Source organism: Phaseolus vulgaris, chromosome 8 (genome assembly GCF_000499845.2).
Source record: "Phaseolus vulgaris cultivar G19833 chromosome 8, P. vulgaris v2.0, whole genome shotgun sequence".
NCBI lineage: Eukaryota > Viridiplantae > Streptophyta > Magnoliopsida > Fabales > Fabaceae > Phaseolus > Phaseolus vulgaris.
The window spans coordinates 7,875,016-7,898,050 of record NC_023752.2 but is presented as its reverse complement, the minus strand read 5'-3'; the positions used below and the strand labels follow the sequence as shown (position 1 = coordinate 7,898,050).

Sequence of the window (23,035 nt, the reverse complement as noted above, 5' to 3'; positions counted from 1 at the left end):
TTTATAATTTCAAAAATATATTTATGTAAAAAAGTTAAAATATTTAAAGATTTTGATATGGAGGTGAGTTTTCAGTATATTCTGAATTGTGTAATCCACAATCCAGTGCTTAATTAGTTAATTCATAATATAAATTATATTTTATATTATGTAATTCGAGACCTTTTTCTTAAATATTTTAAATTATATAATTTGAAAGTTAATTTATGATTTTTTTTTTCTGATTGATATAATTTAGAAGTATTTTAAAAAAAAATACATTTTAAATTATAAAATCCATAAAAAATTTCTGAATTTTTTAAAAATAAATTCTAAATTACATAATTTAGAATGTATTTTACTAAAAAATGTGTTCTGATTACATAACATTTTTTAAAAGATAAAAATGTATTTTCACATAAATTTGTAAAAGTATGGAAAAAAAGGTGCAGGAAGAAGCAGCCGTCCGTTGATTGATTGTACCGATTTCCAAAATTACATTTGGGCTCTGTTTTGATACTTTTATTTGCATTAAGAAGAATCAGTAAAATATTTTCTTTTATCAGTAATGACAATCAGTAAAATATGTATTAACTGTAGGATATTTATTCAAATTAAAAACTTCAATAAATATAATAATTATTCAAACTAATCCTTTAACTCCAATATTCCTTCCTTCACTTTAACCGACTAGTGGATGATTTCGTTTCTAGTAATAATAATAATAATATTTTTTAGAAGACTAATTTGTAGCTTTTTAAGGACTAAAATGAAAAAAGAAATTCTTACAAGATTAATTTTTGCATATATTTTTTTGAAAAAATTTAAAATCAATGGTGTAAGGGCACAAACATAATTAACACTTATTTTTTTGTGTGTAAGGTTTTGTTGGATGAGGATGGAGTGATTTTGAACATAGAAAATAAATAGAAAAGGTGGATAAAGTAAGGAGGAAACAGATGGTCGAAGAGGTACCATGCACGCTGACGTTATTCATTTCTAGCTTCTTGTTTTGTGAGAAACAACCAACCAACATTGCTCAGAGCATTGCCTTGTTTGGAAATAACGGTCATGGCTTCTCTGCTTCCTACAACCGCAACAACACTTCAACATAATCGCACCATCTGCTTCTCTCCTCTCAAACTCACCATCCCAATTACCATTTCCTTCTCAACAAACCGTTTCAAGAGTAGCTCTGGAAAGTGCAATGCAGTTTTTGGTAACATTCCCAAAGACTTGTTGGAGACCACTTTTCACGTGGACCACTTTTCTGTCTTCCAATCACTGTTAGTGAAGTTTCAGAATGTAACTGAAGATTTATCAGACTTGCAGAGGTGGGGGTTTGTGATACTTGCAGGGCTGACATGGGCCTATTTAACTGCAAGGCCGGGTGTTCTTGTCGGCGCCATTGATGCATTCCTTTTGGCCCCTATGCAACTGGTTTTGGACAGTGTATTTGGAAGGAGAAATCTCAAGAGTACTGATTTTCTTATTGGAGATAAACTAGGAGAAGGGTCATTTGGTATTGTTTATTCAGGTGTTTTGGTCCCAAAGAATGTGGATGTACAAGAGTGGATGCAAAAAAATGGAAGAGGCAAGGTCACAAAGTTGGATGCCAAATCTAAGGATAAAGTCATTCTTAAAAAGGTAGCCTCAAGATATGCGTTTATTTTCCCATGCTTCCTTAGCTTATGGGGTCATTGTTGGAACTAAACTGGTATGATTTACTGACATTGCGTCCCACTTACTGTTTTTGAATCAGCTGCGATCGTATGTTCCTCTTTGTTTCTTTAATATAATGCAGCATGCTTTTTCTGTTTTAAGGGTTTGGGGGAAAAAAGTGGGATAAGGTTTTGCTCTTTTTAGAAGCAGGACGTGCATTTAATTATAGTGTCTTCCATCTTACAAAGGATTGAATGATTGATGCAGAAGAGTTAGACTCATGAAGCTCGGACATGCCTATTTGTGTATGTTCCAGTGTCGGACACTAACACACGAATAACACTTGTACGACACTAACGGCTGAAATGTCTAATTCAAAAAATATTTTTAATACGATTCCAACACAATTAAAAAAGGACAAACATAATGATTTTCTAAAAAAATAAATTTATTGTATAAGTTTCTATTATGATCATAGAAGTAAACTACAAATCCAGGGATGAAATGCTTTAAATGAATTATATTCTCTTTTCACTTTCCAGATTTTAGATAGATGAATTAGATTATTTTTTCTATATTTGACTAACTTTTTTCACATAAATCTTGATTGTCAATTTATATAATTCATAATGATATAATATATAAATTTGTGTCTTCATATCCTACATTTTGGAAATTACACGTGTTTTGAAGTATCCGTGTCCATGTATGTGTTCAATGTTTGTGTCAGTATCCGTCCTACATATTAGACACATTAACCCCCATGTTTCTTTTGTTTTGGAGGATTATGATCCTTCTGTTCTTTCTTTCCCTGTCTTAGAAATTTCTCCTTTTTAATAAAGGGAAAATAGATATATATAGACTGGATTTTGAATATTTAATCTTTATATGTTGATGGTAAATTCAAACTTGTATGCTGACTTGGTTTATCTTCTCTCAACTTACATATGATGATGTAATTCTTTTTCTTTTTCTGTTTATAATCATAAAGCCAGTTAAATGTACTCAGGAGCTGACTGATGGAATGTGCAGGTAAAGGTTGGAATTGAAGGGGCAGAGGAATTTGGTGATTTTGAGGAGTGGTTCAATTACAGACTCTCTAGAGCAGCTCCTGAAACATGTGCTAAGTTTCTTGGAAGTTTTGTAGCTGACAAAGCCAATTCACAGTTCACAAAAGGTGGAAAATGGCTAGTTTGGAAGTTTGAGGTGCTCTACCAAATATTCCCTTTAGTAGATGAAGAGCCATAGGTTGCCTATGCAGGCTGCTGTGTGCATTACTTAGCTCATGAATTTTGTCACAATTTTGTTATATTATTGAATGACGTTCTGTGCTTACCCACCTGGTGGGATCAGGCTTTGCTGTGGTTTGTTATGGTGAATTTAATTTCAAAATGTTGTCATGAATATGGTACAAAAGTAACTAGCTCTGACTCTAGTTTATCCCTTCATTTATTTGAATGGATTGCATAACTTAATGCATACTGATATGCTCCAAACATACTTTATGATATACCAACTATTCCATATACTAATTGCAGGGTTGTCCACATCACAGGGAAGGCGCTCTCTTGCTGATTACATGGCTGATCAAAGCTTCCCATCAAACTTAGAGTCTACCATGTTTGGACGTGTCTTGCAGGGTGTAGACTCTTCAAAACGAAATGCATTGATCATCAAGCAAATAATGCGACAGATCATTACTTCTCTTAAGAAAATTCACGACACTGGAATTGTTCATAGGGATCTTAAGCCTGCCAACTTGGTAGTTACCGAACGGGGGCAGATTAAACTCATCGATTTTGGTGCTGCAACAGACCTTAGAATTGGAAAGAATTATGTTCCCAATCGTACCCCTTTGGATCGTGACTACTGTCCCCCTGAATTGTATGTTCTACCAGAAGAAACCACGAGTCTTCCACCAGAGCCAATTGCAGCTTTCCTTTCACCAGTCATGTGGCAGGTTTTATTTATATACTTCCTTGATGTGGCCAAAATTATGTTTCTTCCCTAAGGTTGACATTGTGTCAGTTTTAGTAAAATTATATAATACTGGCTTTAACAATTATTGAACTTAGTTAAAGCAGTATATAGGACAATATATTCACTGAATCGTGTATAATTTAGTTAAGGAACTCCTGCTTTAGGAATGTTATCAACCTCAAATGAATGTCTCAATCAATAACACATTCACGTGTGGCTAGCATTACTGTATTAGAAACATCTTCACTGGGATTTCTAAATTGCTCCAAGCCTGAGTTATTCATTTTCCTATAGATTTCGGATAGCTAGTATTTACAGATTGTGGCATGATTGGCATCACTTGGTAATTAATCTGTAAGGAATCGTTTCATTCAAGTATGCACACCTTTTCAATGTGTAGGGATCATCCCATGATTTATCCTCTTACCTGTTTGTTTTTGCAGTTAAACAGTCCTGATCTGTTTGATATGTATTCTGCTGGGATTGTACTCTTACAAATAGCAATTCCAACCTTAAGGTCTTCAGCTGCTTTGAAGAACTTCAATTTGGAGATAAGAACATGTGGATATGATTTAAACAAATGGAGAGCGTCTACTCGCATGAGGTCTGACTTCCAAATTCTTGATAGTGACTCTAGAAGAGGTTGGGACTTGGCAACAAAGCTTATCTCCAAGAGAGGTTCCCAATTAAGAGGACGTTTATCTGCTGCTGCTGCTTTGAGGCATCCTTATTTCCTTCTGGGTGGGGATCAGGCCGCCGCAGTCCTTTCAAAACTAAGCTTTTAAAGCACAAAGTGAGCTGCTTAGAAATGCTATGTAAGTATATGTGTTCCATTTTGTGATTGTTTCATTTTTTTTCACCTGGTTAATATTTCTGACTCTTAAGTAAGCTTCTGCAAACCCTTGTTTGCTTCTTAAAATGTGTGTACAGTGGTACACTACATAATTAGATTTGCATATGGAAAAAATGATTTCTATTGACTTTAATTAAACAAGATGCATTTGGATCATTATACAAGCAGCTAGAACTTTATATCGTTGCCTTTTGCACCATAAGGTTGTTAGGACAATCAGTTGTGTCAGTTGTAATAATTAGCTAGAGGGGAGTTCTGAAGTAAGTTGATAGGAGTAGGATGTAAGGAAGGGATAATGAGATCAGTATCAGTTATAGACTAAGCAATTGCTCTTTGTGAAAGGAGAAATCCTTAAAATGAAGAGAACTATCTCCTTTGTTGTTCGTTCTTTTGAAATCAGGGAATACAACTTTCTTTTCTCTATTTTCTAATGACTTAACAAAAAGTGTGCAGTAAAATATGTTTGTTAACAAATGTAGTGTCAAATCTAAGATAACGGGTTTCTATTGGCCTCTGATTACACTGATAACATGCAGGGATAGTATACCTATTTGTTTTTGCTCTTCTGATGAGTACAAGCCATATCACTGTTAATTGAAGTTCTCGGTGGCAATGTTATTACAAAACGTCTGTTTTCTTCAGGAGGAGCTCGTACGATATGGATATAATGGCATCCCATCTAAAGGCCAACTAATTTATAAATTTACAAGCAGAATTGGCAGATTTTTTTCCATATTTTCTATGTTTAAGCCTGAGAACCTCCAGAAGATCTGAAAGGAAAAAGCTATGATAGCTGCCTAGCATGTTGGCGGTCTAATTTTATACATACCTTCCTTGTTATTTGTTTGTCTATATTATATAACATATCTACTCTCAAAATCAATGGCTTATTCAAAATCAGGAAGGAGTACTCAATGGTTTACAAAGGCTTAACAAGCCTTTTTCTCATGCTTTCTTTCTTCAAGAGGTAAATATTCAGAGTTTGGCAGGACATGACCAGTAATGTCAATGGGTAGACACAATATAGAACTAAAGGAAGAGACAATCTATTGCTTTTTTTCTGATAAGTAAGTATTTTTTTACTTATCCATGATATTTACTTTCAAGATTGGATGGTTTATTCAATTTCATTTGACACTTATGGTTTATTCAATTTCATTTGACACTTCTATAAACCAGTGCTCTTGTACGAAATTGTAGTTCATTGTATTCCAATCTACACTTTGTTATGTTTTCCAAAAGAGAACCGGTGTACTTAACACCTATACTATAATGCTAACTTATTTATTTTACTGATTGCCATATAATGGTACATATGTTTATATTCTTATTGTAAAACAACGAAGAATACTTCAGCACTCTTCTAGTTTAATATGGTCATGACCTTGCATAACCATAATGGCACGACATACAAATTAAAGCATTGTTTATAACAAAATGATATGGTGAACCACATAGTTATCCATGCATGGTTTTACACGACCACAGCATTACAATTGGAAACTTTCCACATATGGTGTTACAGTTCATCGTGATAGAGTATTTTGTTCAACAACTTTTTCTTCTTACATCCCCAATTGCATTTAGTATTGCACAAGGAATTGAACAGAGCAAGTCTAGTGGATTGAAGTTGTATGATGCTTGAGGTGGAAGGAGATTTTGAGAGAACAATTGCATACCCATCATCCATGTTATCAGTTCCATCAGGAAAAAATTGCCACAAAAGGCTTCCAGCCCCACTCCCTCCTTTCTTTGTGGAGTTTAGGATGGTATTGTACACACTACTTATGACTGTATCTCGGTATGATGAATTGTAGCCAGGGTCTTTGGAAGATACACCAAACTCAGCAAAAACAACTGGCATTCCAAGATGCTTTTCAGCATCCTCTATATGGGCTTCCATCCATGATTTTATAAATGAGAGATGAGAATCAGCAATTTGTTGTGAAATCCTTCAATCAGGTAATTGATTAAGTTAGAACTGTAGTATACGTATGTCAAAATAGATCACAAATACAAATTAGTGTTTGTGACACTAAACAATATAACTGTCATCCAATCACAGGATTTCATGTATGGTAAGCTTGTCCACTTTTATAATAATTACCTTACCTTAGAAGTCTATTGGTTGACAATATAAAAATCTTTATACTGACAAAACGTGAAAAAGAAACTCTTTACATAAACGGTTGACATAAGTAAGTTTTATGACAACTTCATATCTTTTAATAAAAACAATTGCAATTCTGAATAGACTTACCAAGAGTCAGCATATATATGAACAGAAGCGAAGTCCACACCAAGAGCCTGGTGGTTTCTTATAAAATCAGTTCCAACCTGTGTAGCATATGTATTGGGATTGAACTGAGTTCTCTGAGGTGTTGATGGGCCATAAAATCCTTCTAGTCCAACCTCTACTAGGTGTTTTGGATCAATTTTCTTCACTTGGAATGCCATTTCTTGAATCCAGTCCTATGGAATACATATTCAAGTGAGTAGTTGAGTTTAGGGAACTATGTGACATCATGGAAAGAACTTGCTATTAGAATGCAATTGTTTAGTGCGATGCGATGTGATTATATGACATCACAAAATGTATATATATTTTCTTTTCAATCAATACCTCAAGACAATATGGAAGCCAAAAGAAAGGGATAAACCTGTAACTTGTCACCTGTGGGATCTGAGGTGCAACGAGGCTCATTCATCAATTCCCAAGCAAAAATTGTTGGATCCTCCTTGTAAGTGATGTTTGTGAATGTGTTAACTCTATTGAGCACAGTCTGCACAGTGAAAATAGTACTGGAACCAACTTAGCATAATCATAAAGAAAAATAATAACACAGTAAACAGCAGTCCATACATATCAAGATAGGATTCCAGCGTGGTTTTAGTTGTTGCAATATATAACAAACAGGCTTCAATTCAAGGGTCCAGATGAAACTAACCAATGGTCACTAGTGCAAAAAGCTCTTAGACAGTGATTTTTAAAGCTCTTAGACAGCAGTTTTGCAACCGTAGTAAAAGTTTGTTTATTTAAAGGAACTTGCCTTAACATGGGACTTGTAGTAGCTTCTAAGAGTTGGATGTGAGAAGAAGTCATCATCAGAGGTCAAGTTAAGGCCAGCAGCATTGCCCCATTTCACATATTGCGCTTTGCCTCCATATGCCTCCCAGTTGTTAGTCAATGATAATATAAGCCTGATTTTGTATTTCTTTGCTTCACTTACCACAAAGTCCAGGGCCTGAGGAACCAATAGTAAAATGGAATTACATAAGGAATGCTAGTTACCTACACTGATAACTAGTAACTCAGTTTGATTGTAGCATTCTGATTTCAATGGTAAAGCTTACAGAAGAAAACAATTAATAATGGTTGTGGTCTAGCACATTGAACATGCTTCAATTGAAGTAACAAGTAGCTGATAATACTGGACAAGTTAACATGATAATACTGTGTGGTTATATGTAAAATATTATTTGTTGCTGTAAACTGAATACCAACTTAGTGTAGAATATTTCACAGAATAACAGAACAGTAAAAAAGCACCTTGAAGACTTCTTCATCATAAACTGATGGAGATTTCTGTAGGGCACGCCATTGGCCATCATTGAAGGCCCATGTCCTACAAACTGTCATACCCACTGAGGATGCCTGCTTGAACACCTCAGTGACCTTTCCTCTGGTGGACTCATCTGCAGCAAATACCATAAGCCAATATGTGTTGAATCCATTGACATAGAAAGGTTTGTCATTCACCACAAATTGGTTTCCCTTCTTTTGCACCATCTGCCAATCATCATCTTTCACGCCCCTCATTTCTCTATAAACATATATACAAGACGTGAGTGCCAAGTAAACTAAAGATGCAACAACTAAAGATGCAAGGAATTTCAAACACAAACCCATAATTTGAGATAGAATTTTCCATTTCATTGTTGCCTTCCATGAGTGCTTCCTCATCCTTCATACTCCCTCCAAAAGCATTGGAACTTAAATTTTTAGTAAGCACCAAGAAAAGTACCAAAGAAATAATGCGAACACCAAATATCTCCATTGAGCTTGGTTACATAGCCACGGTGTATTGGATCATATTATATACGTGAACATCTTTAGCTTTCTTCCATACAAATTCATCAAACATACAGAAGAGTAGGGTGCAAGTGGAGTTCAATCTGATGATGTTTCTACTCTACCTTTAAAGCAAAGAAAATTCTCTATTCCATTGTTCAGCAATGGATAGACAAGGTAATTCAAGGGTAGGAGTAAAGTTTCATAAACTTCACGTCTTCAACCCCTTAAGGTAAGTTCAAGTGGGTTCCACACCTCCACTAATTAGAGTTGGTACACAGAGGAAGGCTTTGTTAGATTTGAACTAGTTGCTTACAGCATTATAGGAAACATGTTAAGATTATTAAATATTAAGTCATTGATAAAAAGTATACACATAGGATAATCTAGTACAAGGTCCTTGTAGCAATTTTAGTTGTGCTGTATCCATCATAGACATTTGAGGAAGAACTTCATGATAAGAATGGTCTCTCTTACTGAAAGTATAAATGCTTGGAGGAGGAGGATCATGTTTCTTTGTTCAGAAGGGGTAGAGTAGAAGAGAAGGATGAAGGGAAAGAGAGAATTGAAGATGAGATGCAAAAGGGTTGGTTTAAATTGGCACTCTTCTTTGTAATACTTATCTAACTCATTTGCTTATGGTTTATGTAAGTTTAGACTTGTGTGCTGACCCATTTGATAAAACAATAATAATATTTTAAAAAAATTAAAACACAAATATATATAATAATAATAATTTATTGATCAAATAAAAAAAATCTATTAATGTGACATAAAATTAGATTAGACATAAAAACTATAATTCATTTAAAATTTAAATTATGGGATAGAGAATTCGTTATGAAACCTCTCAAACATGTTAACTTATAATGGTGTTAACAACTAGAAATTTCTTTCAAAGAAAAAAACTCAAGCTCACTAGAAGTAGATAATTTTCTCCACACTATTTCAAGATTTTGGCACTTCTCTGAGAAACAAATAATGCTAAGAGGATCTAGTTTAGGAATACAATTAAAAACAATAAAAGTCGTTTAAAAATAGAAAATTAAAATATGGATGTTTCTTCTTACACCTCTAATTTTTCTTCTTGCACCCTACATTATTCGAAATAGCCAAATTACCCTTAATAGTTTTAAGTGATTCTAGAATAGGGCTGTTCCGTAGACAAAATGTATTTTTGCAATAAATATTTCGAAAGACAAAAAATTATTCCAAAATATTTTTTTGAAACATATTTTTTTATTTTTAGAATGATAAATCCAAAATAATAAAATGTGTTCTGGAAATATTTAAAAAAATATAATTTGAAAATCATTTTTAAAAAGAGTAAAACAGTCTTTTTAAAATATAATGGGTTATAGGAAAAAAAACATCCTTAAAATATACACTATTAAATTGTACATAACACTATATGCACCTTTTGAATTTATGTTTATAATTCTTTCATTCAGTAAATATTGTTTACACATTTCGATTGAAAACTTATAAATATCTTGTAATCAAATATTTAAAAGTGGACATTTAATTAAGAAGTTATTAAATAAAATAGTTCAAAGTTACTTGACGTTATAGAGATAAGAATCTTTGAATACCTAATTCAATTTAAAATATTCATTAAATAAAATCAATAGAACATCTTAAAATATCGTAGAAATTACTTGTTTTATATTTCTTAGTTTGAGTATTTCTTTAAAATATTTTAACTATTTTTATTATTTTGTAAGTTGTTTTATAAGGTTTACTAATATTTTTTGCGTTTTGCTTCCCTTTTTATAATTATTTCTTAATTTATGTGTTTTTTTTTGTGTTATGTTAATTAATATAATTTTTTTAAAACCGGTATAAAACAAAATCTTGTAACATTGATCATGTCCATAAAAAAAGCTATGTTATTTGTTTGCTTGTTTACTTTAAATTGTTAGTATAAATGAAACGTTGCTACGTGAAGTACCAAATAACATTCATGAAGTAATAGTTCACGGTTAGAATATTAAAAGAATTTCAAATTATTTAGTTAATGAGAGTATGTTTAGCTAATACGTCTAACAGTGTCTTAATAGCATCAATTTAATCGATGTTAATAAAGTTCATTTAATGTTGGACACAAATAGAGTTAACTTTTTCATTCACACTCATCTCTTTCATCTTCACTTCTATTTTTCTTCCACCCTCAAATTCTTCATTTATATATATATATTCTTCATCCAGATTGTTCTACTCATCCCCTTCATTCATATTTATTTTCTATATTCACCCTCATCTCTTTCATCTATTATATTTTTTCCTATTTCTTTTATATTTTATTTTTTAATATTGAGGCGTTATACGAAAAAAGAATTTGTTTATCATCAACATCAATCAAACTGATATAGAAATTAAATTATTATTAAAAGAATATTTTATTTAACATCTCGATTTTAAAATAAATTTTAAAATAAAAATACATTAATGTTAGTTTAGCTGACATTAAGTTGCTTTAATTAAAAATTAATTTAAAAATTAGTGATGAATTAACATCGACTTAATTCAAAATTGGTTTTTAAAAATAGAAACTAATGAATTACTGTTTATAGTTTTAGAGTCTCCTATGCATGCAATGCAAATTTGTCACTATTAACTAATTAGAGTCAATTTTTACTTATTAGTATCAAATTTTGAGAGACATTAAATGTTTTCTTATAGGTGAAAATAACCTATATTTAGAACCTTATTAAACTATTTTGAATCATTAATTTTGTAAGAATTTGTTTATACGACTAAATATAATTATGTAAAATGAAATGAAAATAATAATAATTAAATGGAATTTATGTTTAAACTTAGTTTATGTTAATTTGTGTAAGAGATGTATATGAGTTGGCTGTGGGTTAAATGATTATAAATGGAAAGTTTGGAATAATAGTTGGGTCTTGTTTCGTAAAATTAAAGATTTCAAACAAGAAACGGGTGTGCTTAGTAAAAGCAAGGGGTTCCAATTACAAAAGTGATATTTCTCTTCTTACCTTTAAACATATAAGTTCTTCTTCTATATCCTCTCTTTCTAACCCCTCTCCTCCTTTTTACTAAACCTTTTCTTTCTTAAAATAATAATAATGTCAATTTGTAATGTAACCTCGAGTAAATTTTCTTCTTCCTTTCTTAAAATTTTCATATTTTCCAATGTTGAAAACCATGCATGTCTTAAAGATTATGATGTTCAAAAGAATGTTTGCATTAACTGAGTACGAGTACGGGTATGGGTAATACTCAATTTTTTAAATTAGGTATAAAAACGGGGATGAGTATGTACATATCCACCTCACCCATGTCCTTATACTTGTCCCAATACATATCATCGTCCTCATACTCGTTCTCATTTTAAATTACTAAAACACCTTTAATTTATTAGGTAACTTAGAAATTTATATTAATTTTTCTTTGGTCCTTACTTTTGTAACTTATTTTTGGTTCATACATTTGATATTTTTTACTATTTTCTATAATTATTTGACATTTATCCAATTTTTATTTGATACTCTCATTTGATATTTTATATAATTATAATTTTTCTCTTGATATTTGACATTACAGAAAATAAAATATGTATCATTTTGACATTAAATACTTGATAATATCATGTTTTCTTTACTATGATTTTTACTTTATATAAATAAATATTTAATTAATATTTGAAACAATAAGGGAACAAGTACGAATATACTTGTTTCTCGATAGAGATGGGTATGAGACAAAAAAATAATACCAGTTGTGTTTTGAGATGAGGATTATGATGAATTTTTACTTTAGGGATGAGGATGAGTCACACCCGCCCTATTTCCATCCCTAGTGTCAAGATAGAGTTCGCACTTCATAGAGGAACAACACATCGCGATAGGGTTTGTGTTTCACATATAAATACTACATCACACTATGCTATGTTTTTTAACACCATTATTCTGCCCACAAGATTTGGCCACAACATTTCATCATGTTTCACCTTCCTTTCACTACAAAAAAATCATGAAATAGAAACCAATTTTTAGAGACCAAAATAATTAGTTAAAATAGTAACTAAATTAGAGATCATTTTGGAAACTAAAAAAAAATTGGGCTTCTAAATCAGTTTCTATTATTGTTAAATAATTTTCATACCTTGGTTGCTAATTAGATACCAATTTAGAAACTATTTAACAATAATAGAAACTAGTTTAGAAACCAATTTTTTTTTTTTAGTTTCTAAAATGGTTTCTAATTTAGTTACTATTGCAACTAATTATTTTGGTCTTTAAAAATTGGTTTCTATTTCATGATTTTCTTGTAGTGTTTCACAATTGCACCACATTTCATCTTCCTTCCATAATCACATCACATTTCTTATTTGGATACTAAATTGATGTTTCATTTTAGATCCCACAATAAAGATTTGAATGATATAATTTTTACTTTTTTAATTTTATCTCACTTTTTTCTTCATGTTTAGTTGTTGAAATTTGAAAATGTTTAGAAGTAAGACTATTTCAAATTCTTTTAATGTAAGTATAGATGTATCATTGCTTCTGTTTACACCTAAAAGTAAAAAAATTTACAAGAAATTAGACTATGTAGGGCGGAAAAATGATGTAGATGTTGAGGATAATGAAAAAAAATAATTAAATGTAATTATTACTCTAAGTTGTTCAATGGAGGAATTGCCATATTCAAGCATCATCTTGTTTGTAATAGATATGATTTTGAGCATTCTACTTTAGAGTTAAAAGAAGTTAGAATTGTAATGATGAAAATTGTCTGAAAGGTTAAGGAGGTATCAATGAAAAGAAATATTAAACAAAATTAAAGAAATTGTTGATGAATAAAGTGAATGGATGAATACAAATACTAGAAGTATATGTTTAAAAACAAAGGAAAGGAAAAATGTAGTGATAATGTTGAAGATACTTTAATTTAATTGTAGCAAAAAGGGAATAAAGAAAATTTTAAAGTTTAAGATGCTTAATTTTTCTACACAATTATTGAACAATCTTAAAGAGATTATGTCTCTTTATTCATTTGATATGGATAACATTTAAAAAATTATAGATAAAGTATTCAAGATGTTGGATAATGTTCTGAAATTAGTTGGAGAGGATAATGTAGTATAAGTAATTACTAATAATGGTGCAAGTTTTAATGTGGCTAGAGAACTATTGATGCAAAAATGAGAGCATTTGTATTGGACCTCGTATGTTTTCCTTTGCATTGATTTGATCTTTGAAGATTTTGAAAAATATTTTCCATCAACCTACTATCAAGAATGGAAGAAAAATCACCACCTACATTTATGGTAGATCAATGTTAATCAACATGATGAACAAGTTTACAAAAAAAGAAGAAAGTTAATAAAGTATGGTATGATTATATTTGTCACAACTTAGTTGATTCTAGCTTGTTTTCATGAGTTAAAAGTGTCGATGAAATTATTTAACTTTGAAGACTATAAAATAAGGAAGTCTTGGAACTTCACAAGAGGGAAAAAAAATTGAGAATGAGGTATTAGATAGTCAATTTTGGAAGAATGTAACTATATGCCTTAAAGTTGTAGTCCCTTTTAAGGTGATCTTTTGATTGTTGAATTCAGATATAAAACCTATAACAAGTTTCATATAAAGAGATTAATTGTACAAAAGAGAACATTAAATATAACTTTAATGATATTAAGAAAAATTGAAATTTCTAAATCTTCTTGTTTAAAATTTAATTATTTAGTTTTGTAATTACTTCTAATATAGCATCATTGATATTTTCATAATTATAAACTTGTTTGGAAAATCATTTATGAGAGATAGGATGATTACAAAGTGGACTTTAAACCTGACTTAACAACTGGCTCATCGGGTGAGATTTGCACCCACTTATATATAATGAAATATTATCATCTCTAGTCGATGTAATATCTCCAACACACACCCCTCACGCCAAGAGTGAGAGCTCGTGCGTGGGACAACATATTATGGGTGGTCCGATAACGGGTGACACGATAGGCCCAACAAACACTCGTTAGGATAGATATCTCTAGAGATCCCACATCGACTAGATTCAATAAAGTTTCCTAACACCTATTTAAGAACTAAGATTCTTTAAAATTCTAAAAGTATAAAAGAAATAATCATGAATTATTTATTAAGATTGAAATAATAAAACAATTCAGTAAACGTTTATGTAATAAAAATATGATAAATATTAATATTTGAAGTCAATATACTTTTTTTTAAGACTATCCACTCTTGCAAATATTACATATAATAGAAAGTAAATGTATATAAAATTAATAATTTATTATATATTTATGTGTTTCTCATTTTAATTTTATATCAAAGTATAGTACTCTATTCTTATCGTACTACATTATCTCTTATTTATGATTGTTATGCGATTATGAAAATTATTTTTTTACATAAAAATGTATAATAGTATAAATATATCACCACACATACCCAAAAGTAAAAGAAAAAATGCAAAACTTATTTTAGAAAATTTGTATTATAAATCTTTTATATATAATAAGTATATTTAGTGTGGTTTATAATTTTTTTTATAAAAAATCAGATTTATTGATGAATTTTTATCCATAAACCTGAATTCGTAGGTTAATTGAGTATTATCTCCGTATATTATCCATTGATATGAATCTGTAGGTCAATTTAGTATTACCTCCGGATATTATCCATGAATCTGAATCCGTAGATAAATTCAGCTTTACTTACGGATTATTATCCATGGATCTTTATCTGTAGATAAATTTTACATTATCTACAAATTTTACCTACAAACCTATATCTAAAATAAATCCAATATTATTACTAATTACTAATATAAATATTTTTATTAGAATATAAATAATTTTAATAATTTTAAAAGTTTTAAAAGTTTTAATAATAAAAATAATATTAATCATAATAATTATGTACAAAATATTAAAAAATATTATTATAATATGAATAATTATAAAATCATACCTAATATTCATAAACAATAATAATAAATAATAATCATAACTAATACATACTATTAAAATTTATAAAACTAATAATAATAATAATTTTAATAATAATAAAAATAATATTAATAATATTAATGTTATTAATAATGTTGATAACATAAATAATAATTATAAATAATAATCATAATAATATATAATATTGGTATTTAATAATTAATAATAATAATAAAAATTCATATAATAATTAAAAATTTAAAAATAAAATATGTTAGATTTATTCACATACTGGAGTTGGTAATTATTGTTTTCATTACCCAAAATTGGTAGGTAACTTCTATTTCCATTACTCACGGTTTGGAGTTGGTAGATAACTACGATTTTCATTACTCACGGAACTATTATCTCTATGTAAATTACCTTATTATATACGAATTTATATTAATAATATAAAATATTAATGATATTAATTTTTTTATTAATATTAATAATAATATTATTATTATTTATAATATTAATGGTATTAATAATGTTAATACTATTATAATATTAATAGTATTTAATAATATTTATAATAATTAACAATATTTATAATATTTAATAGTATTTGATAATATTTAATAATATTAGTAGTATTTAATAATATTAGTAATATTAATAATATTTATTAATATTAATAATATTTAATGATATTTAAGAATATTAACAATAATATTTAATGATATTAATATTATGAATAATATTATTATAATAATTAATAATATTATTATAATAATTAATAATATTATTAATTTTAATAATAATAATATTAATAAAATTAATTATATTATTAATTTTATTAATATTAATAATTATACTAATAAATATAATAATAATCACTACACCATAACATAATTGATCTAATAAAGATTATTCTAAAACCTTGACTTCAATTCCTACAAGTTTATTTATAACATTAATTTCCAACATTAATAATAACTATAAATTATGATAGTATTTATAATAGTTGTCAATAATATTCTAAAAATAAATATTAATAATATTGGTAAATAGAAATTAGATATAATAAAACAAAATTAAAATAATAATTAAAAATTTAAAAATAAATATGCTGGATTTAATAATATTTTTTTGTTAAACCCTAAATTTTAAAAATTAGAATGTGTTTAAAATAAATTTTTTCATAATAACTTTTCTAGAAATTTTGTTACTAATTAAATTAACTTTTTATAAATTAAAAAAAAATTGAAATAAGTCATATAAAAGAATTCATACAATTTAATTTTAAGATAATAATAAATTGTTTTTTTTTTCAATCTTAGATGTGTTGGAAGAAGTTTATACAGTCATATTGGTATTGAAATTTGCAGTGAAAGTCTATATTCTAGATAGTTCCCACAAACCTAAAACTATTGCATAGTAAATATTGGGAAATCCTTATCTTCTTATTTCATGTGACATTTTTGTAGTTCTCTGTGTGATGTCTACACCAGAACCTTCACTTTTTGAAACACAACACTTTCTAATTTTCTATACTAATATAGATAATGACAATAATTTCCTGAACACAATAAAAAAGTTATATTCTATAATAATACACATCAGATCAAGGTTCATTATTAATGGAGTTTATACAGAAGATGATGCAGTTTAATTGTCTTGTTTCATTTTTTTAAGTACACTCTTGGTATATGGTATGTGATCACAATGTATATAGAACATTATTTATCCATTAATCTTAGTAGTTTAATATGTCTTTTAATATTTATTTCAGTAGTTTAATTATCAATAAATATAATTAAAAACATTAAATTGTGTTAAATCCAACTATCATTGTCAAGTAAAATATTTTAATATATATAATTATCATAATAGTTCTTCTTATTATTATTGTAAAGGAAATTAAGGTTTTATTAAAATAAAGTATATGGATATATAATAACCTATTATTTTGTCTTTTGTGTTTAATATTTATTTCAGTAGTTTAATGTCTTTTAATATGTGATCACAATGTATATAGAACATTATTTATCCATTAATCTTAGTAGTTTAATACGTCTTTTAATATTTATTTCAGTAGTTTAATTATCAATAAATATAATTAAAAACATTAAATTGTGTTAAATCCAACTTTCATTATCAAGTAAAATATTTTAATATATAATTATCATAATAGTTCTTCTTCTTATCATTGTAAACGAATATTAAGGTTTTATTAAAATAAAGTGTATGGATATATAATAACCTATTGTTTTGTCTTTTGTGTTTAATTATGAATTAATTTAAAACTAAAAATTCCATACAAAAAATATAAAAACTAACAATAATAAAAAAATGTTAATAATATTAGTTTCATGTTTTAATTCTTTATTAAATATAATTAAAAACATTAAATTAAACTAAATCTAAAGATCATTATGGAATCAAATTTTTTTAGGATATTTTATATTATTTTGTTTGGAAGAGCTTTATATATAAAAATTTATAAATAAATAAATAAATAAATAAAATTGATATAAATTGAAATCGATTTATATAATATAAAAAAAAGTTAAGAGAAATAATATGAGTTTACAAATTAATTTATAAAAAAAATCATGAAGATATTATTGTAAACATATTTAAAGAAGTTTGTAGGAAAACTACCTATAGTTATCTTTTCTTAATATTGAAAGTCTCAACTTATATCTCACATGAAAAATATTCAAAACTATGCTCATGTCATAGTGATTTTGGATCGTATTACATTGTCGTGAAATTGTGTAGCACAGAAACACAATGAAACAAATATGTATTCATGACTCTTCAGTTAATCATATATAAAATAAAACCATATTAAAAAGATTTGAAAATAATAAAGTTTCAATATTTTTTTTCTCACTTTTATATATTACTCAATTTATTTATTTATGTATATTTTAACCTCCAACTTAGAGTAACTCCAAAAAAACAACCTTGAACTGAGTAACATAGCAGTGAAGGCAATCTGTGTATAAATAGATAAGGGATCTTGTCTGTCTCACTGCAGTTGAAGCAAAAAGTGCTGAAGTGAAGAAACACAATGGAGAGAAGAAGGTTTAGCTATGAGGTGCTGGTGTTTTTGCTGACCCTTTTGCTCTTCTCATTGACTTGTGCCACTGCTTCATCATCAGACCCAACACAACTCCATGACCATGTGGAGCAACCCAGGAGGAATCTTCTTGCTAATGGCCTTGCTAAAACTCCTCCAATGGGGTATGTGTGTGATTTGTGTTCAGTAACTCAAAGTTTCTTCTTTTTGTGAGAATGACTGTTTTTTTACTTGCAAAGTCTCTTAGTTTCCCTGTTTATCACTGACAAATTACAATACTCCTCAACCGACAGTCGGTTTGTGTTGTAAATAGTGCTGGCAAGCATCTTGGGAGAACAGTTTTTTTTCTCATACCTTAAATAAGTAGTTACAACTACACATAGCTCATTCCTGTGTGATTCCAAATTTATCCATCAAAAGATTTATTATACTGAGATGTTATTACTTACAATAGTTCTTTTTGGTGCAGGTGGAACAGTTGGAATCATTTTTCTTGTCAAATTAACGAAAATATCATCAAAGAAACTGGTATGTGGTTATTTGTGTGTATGCTTTGTGAATTTTGTATTTATCAATCATCATCAATTTATGGTTATATATAGAATTATGTGTACATGTGAGAACGTAGCTTTTGACTTTTATTTTATTTTTTTTAGAAAAGATCCACTTGGTTGAGAATTTAGTCTGACTGTGAATTTTTTATATGGGTTTACAGCTGATGCCCTTGTTTCTACTGGTCTTTCTAAGCTTGGATACAGATATGTCAATATAGGTACATGAAAACTCCTATTTTTTCAAGAACAAGCATGTGCTTCTTTGCTATGCAAAATGTCATAAGCACAAGCAGTTAAACTTAATCCACAATTTTCTATTTTTCTATTGTTGCAGATGATTGTTGGGCTGAATTAAACCGGGATGCTAGTGTATGTTTGTTATGGTTTTTATATGCTTCATTGCATTTAATTTTCTTACTGCTTAGCTGAAAGTTCTCACATTCAATTAATTTTTGTTTTCTTCAAACATCTGTATAGGCTATTGTTATTTGTTGTATTGTTATAGGGTAATCTGGTAGCAAAAAAATCAACATTTCCTTCTGGAATCAAAGCTCTTGCAGATTATGTTCACAGAAAAGGTCTTAAACTTGGAATTTATTCAGATGCTGGGTACATAGACTTAACTAAACAACTAGCCACCAATTTAGTCCAATGTGCTTTTTTTATAACATTTTTAACCAAGGTTTAGATTGGTCAATTTTGCAGGTATTTAACTTGTAGCAAACAGATGCCTGGTTCTCTTGGTCATGAATTTCAAGATGCCAAGACTTTTGCATCATGGGTATTTGACATTGTGCTCTTTTCTTCTTCTTTTCCCTTGGAATTATCGTATATAGTGCAATTAAACAAATGGTTCTTTTGGTTTATTTACAGGGTATTGATTATTTGAAGTATGATAACTGTAACAATGATGAATCAAAACCAACTGATAGGTATTCATGCATATTGGTGTTATATTTTGATTGATCGAGTTGAATATTTGAACATTCCACTTTGTTAGTTGTATATAATTTTGAAAACTATGGTCTTCATATGACTAGATACCCTGTTATGACTCGGGCTTTATCGATGGCTCGTCGTCCAATCTTCTTCTCACTGTGTGAATGGTAATTTTACTTGTGTTTAGTATCTTATTGCTGCACCAATTTTAAGGTCTTCCCTCTAATCATATTTGGTGTGTTTGTTAGGGGAGACTTGCACCCTGCTTTATGGGGTGCTAAAGTGGGAAACAGCTGGAGAACTACCAATGACATTAATGATTCATGGGAAAGGTGAAAATTATGTTTTTAGTTAGTCAGTACAAATGGAGCAAATTTCTATAGCCATCTCATGTGTCTATTGCACACCTATTCAAAAGAAAATTATCTAAAACATTAGTTTCATTGTTAATCAGAGTAATAATCTACTAACCAGGATCTAACTCAACTGGTTGATCAGTCTTGAGTTGTTGTAAGCTCTCCTGGTACTTGTGTTCAACTCCTATAAATAAGAAAAAAATGATAATGTACCACTTAACGGATCAAATCAACTGGAGCAGAATTATTCTAAAATTGGTCCTGAAATGTGATGAAGCAGGGTATGTAGCTGTTCACCTAAATTGATTAATTTGGATCTGTAAGGAAAATGTATGGAATTTGGCTACTAATTAAGAGCTAATCAAGTAGGCTATTTAGCTGTTCAGCCATATTGAATTAATATGGATCTGTAGATAATAAAGGTTACCATTATCTTTGGCAGCATGATTTCAAGGGCAGACATGAACGAAGTTTATGCTGATTATGCAAGACCTGGTGGTTGGAATGGTTAGAATTTCATTAACCTTACGTTTTCTTTAGTATATTTTATCCAATTGAGAATCATGATATCCATTGAACATGTGAACTCAACAGATCCTGACATGCTTGAGGTGGGAAATGGAGGGATGACAAAGAATGAATATATTGTTCACTTCAGTTTATGGGCCCTTTCCAAGGTAGCACTGTAATTCTTTTGTTTTCAAGTACACTGATTTATGTAAAAGCATGTGCAAGGCCTTCTTCTTTTATTTCCTCATGTGAAGGTTTATTGCAGGCTCCTCTTCTTCTTGGCTGTGATGTTAGAAATATGACTAAAGAGACTGTGGAGATTGTAACAAATAAGGAAGTTATTGCAGTTAACCAAGGTGATACATAACTAGGGTCATTCTATTTTCTCTAATGAAAATAGTTTATGTACTGACAAAGTAAAGATGTTTTATCAGTCTTTACAAAAATTACTTGAAAAGTCATAGCTACCATGATTTTTAATTGGTCGGTTTTCATTGTCTAGAAACCTTTCACATTCTGTAAAAATCTTGAACTTTGTTAGTTTATATCAAATTCATTTCTTATTCATTGTTACTGTTATTAATATTTATATCATACAATGTCAGATTCACTTGGTGTACAAGGTAAAAAGGTTAGGATGGAAGGTGATATTGAGGTAAGTTGAATATGGAACACAGCACATGCTTTTGTCTCTATTTTCATATGAACAAGAAATTATCATAGATGAGTTTTTTTGCAGATTTGGGCAGGTCCTCTTTCAATGTACAGGGTGGCTGTTATCTTGCTTAATCGTGGCCCTTGGAATATTTCCATTACAGCCAACTGGGATGACATTGGTATTCCATCAAAAAGTGTTGTCCAAGCAAGAGACCTTTGGGAGGTATTGTATTGGATTCATTCAATCTTGCATGCATGCTTTGTTTTCATCACAATTCTTTTGGTACTGATGCTATGATTTATGTGCTACAATGCTTGCAGCACAAGACATTGGTGGAACGCTTTCAGGAAAAATTGACTGCCCAAGTTGATCCACACGGGTGTAAAATGTACGTGCTGAAGCCAGTTGCTTGAGTTCTGAAACAAATTTTTGGATTGCAGCTTGTGGAGCCACTGATGTCAATATTGTTTTTCTTAGTGTAACTTTTGCACGAGTTTCTCTTCAATAAACATTTTCATGTGCTTCTGTTCATAGAAGCTTGCTACCTTAGTGTACAAAGCTTGGAAGCAGTCAATCAGATGATAATAAAACTGTTCAAATGCTAAATGATTCCAGAATTTACAAATTTAAACACAATCTCTCAAGTGAACAAACTTAAATAAAAGTTTACTTGAATAGAAAGTGTTGTCGAACGGGGGGTTAGGGTGCAGGGAACTAGTAAGATCACTTTTCTCCTTCTTCGATCATGTTGGGTTTAATAGTGCCAAAGTTCAAGAGGGGGGGTGAATTGACCTTTTAAAACTTCTTCACAGAAACAGTGTTTAACCCAGTTTTACAGAAAATAAATCGATTTATGTAAAAATGAACAGATTTATTTCAACACTGTTTTTCTGTTTGAAACGCTTTTAATACAGCAAGGTTAATCACAAGACTATGCAGTGAGGATTTCCAGCAGCACACACAGATATCAGATTTGAAAAACAGTGAAACACAAAAACAGCAAGCTTTAATTTCAAGCAAGTGATTAAGGTTCAATTGATAGTATGCTAGTTAAGTGAGTAACCTTTGCAAACAAGCTGTTCCTGTGACTTTTAACAGACTATGAGTGTTCTTCTTGATGTCAAGAAATTTTCCAGAAATTAAGAACAATGAATCACAAAACAGCAAGCTTCAACTTTAAGCAATTTGTTTAAGGTTCAATTAGTAGCATTAACAGTTTCTTGAATAGCCTATCACAGTCAATCTGTTCCAATGGTTTTAGCAGATTATGTATGTTCTTATCAGATTCAAATACCTTTTTCAGAAATCAAGAACAGTATGCACAGTGCCCAGAAAGAACAGATTTATTTTCAATTGAACAGATTTATTTCTTTGCTGTTTTATCAATTATGCAGAAACGAAATTGCAGAGTGAGGGAGAGAGAGAACACAAACAATTATACTGGTTCACT

General features: G+C 29.5%; 3 protein-coding genes across 6 annotated transcripts; 2 read left to right on the top strand and 1 right to left on the bottom strand.

The window, feature by feature from the left end:
• Positions 1-917: 917 nt before the first annotated feature.
• LOC137825655 (serine/threonine-protein kinase STN8, chloroplastic-like) lies at positions 918-5,766 on the top strand. Of its 4 annotated transcripts, none has more exons than XM_068631382.1 (5): positions 918-1,626; positions 2,674-2,818; positions 3,180-3,601; positions 4,065-4,436; positions 5,117-5,766. In XM_068631382.1, the coding sequence occupies exons 1-4, from the start codon at positions 1,051-1,053 to the stop codon at positions 4,404-4,406; spliced, it is 1,485 nt and encodes a 494-aa protein (XP_068487483.1). In that variant the 5' UTR covers positions 918-1,050; the 3' UTR covers positions 4,407-4,436; positions 5,117-5,766. The 4 variants fall into 4 exon arrangements, with proteins under 4 accessions (XP_068487483.1, XP_068487482.1, XP_068487481.1 ...); XM_068631381.1 differs by having other exon boundaries at positions 5,011-5,766; XM_068631380.1 differs by having other exon boundaries at positions 2,674-2,847; positions 3,197-3,601.
• Positions 5,767-5,883: 117 nt separating this feature from the next.
• On the bottom strand, positions 5,884-8,556 carry LOC137825657 (mannan endo-1,4-beta-mannosidase 6-like). The gene is made up of 6 exons (XM_068631383.1): positions 8,381-8,556; positions 8,025-8,298; positions 7,525-7,719; positions 7,135-7,257; positions 6,735-6,946; positions 5,884-6,426 (listed from the first exon to the last, which is right to left on the bottom strand). The coding sequence occupies exons 1-6, from the start codon at positions 8,530-8,532 to the stop codon at positions 5,994-5,996; spliced, it is 1,389 nt and encodes a 462-aa protein (XP_068487484.1). The 5' UTR covers positions 8,533-8,556; the 3' UTR covers positions 5,884-5,993.
• Positions 8,557-18,454: 9,898 nt separating this feature from the next.
• LOC137827146 (alpha-galactosidase 1-like) lies at positions 18,455-22,191 on the top strand. Its single transcript, XM_068633365.1, has 15 exons — positions 18,455-18,732; positions 19,038-19,096; positions 19,284-19,340; positions 19,457-19,491; positions 19,628-19,731; positions 19,828-19,903; positions 19,996-20,054; positions 20,163-20,228; positions 20,310-20,393; positions 20,860-20,924; positions 21,012-21,094; positions 21,193-21,283; positions 21,533-21,582; positions 21,667-21,807; positions 21,906-22,191. The coding sequence occupies exons 1-15, from the start codon at positions 18,560-18,562 to the stop codon at positions 21,996-21,998; spliced, it is 1,236 nt and encodes a 411-aa protein (XP_068489466.1). The 5' UTR covers positions 18,455-18,559; the 3' UTR covers positions 21,999-22,191.
• The last annotated feature ends 844 nt before the right edge of the window (positions 22,192-23,035 follow it).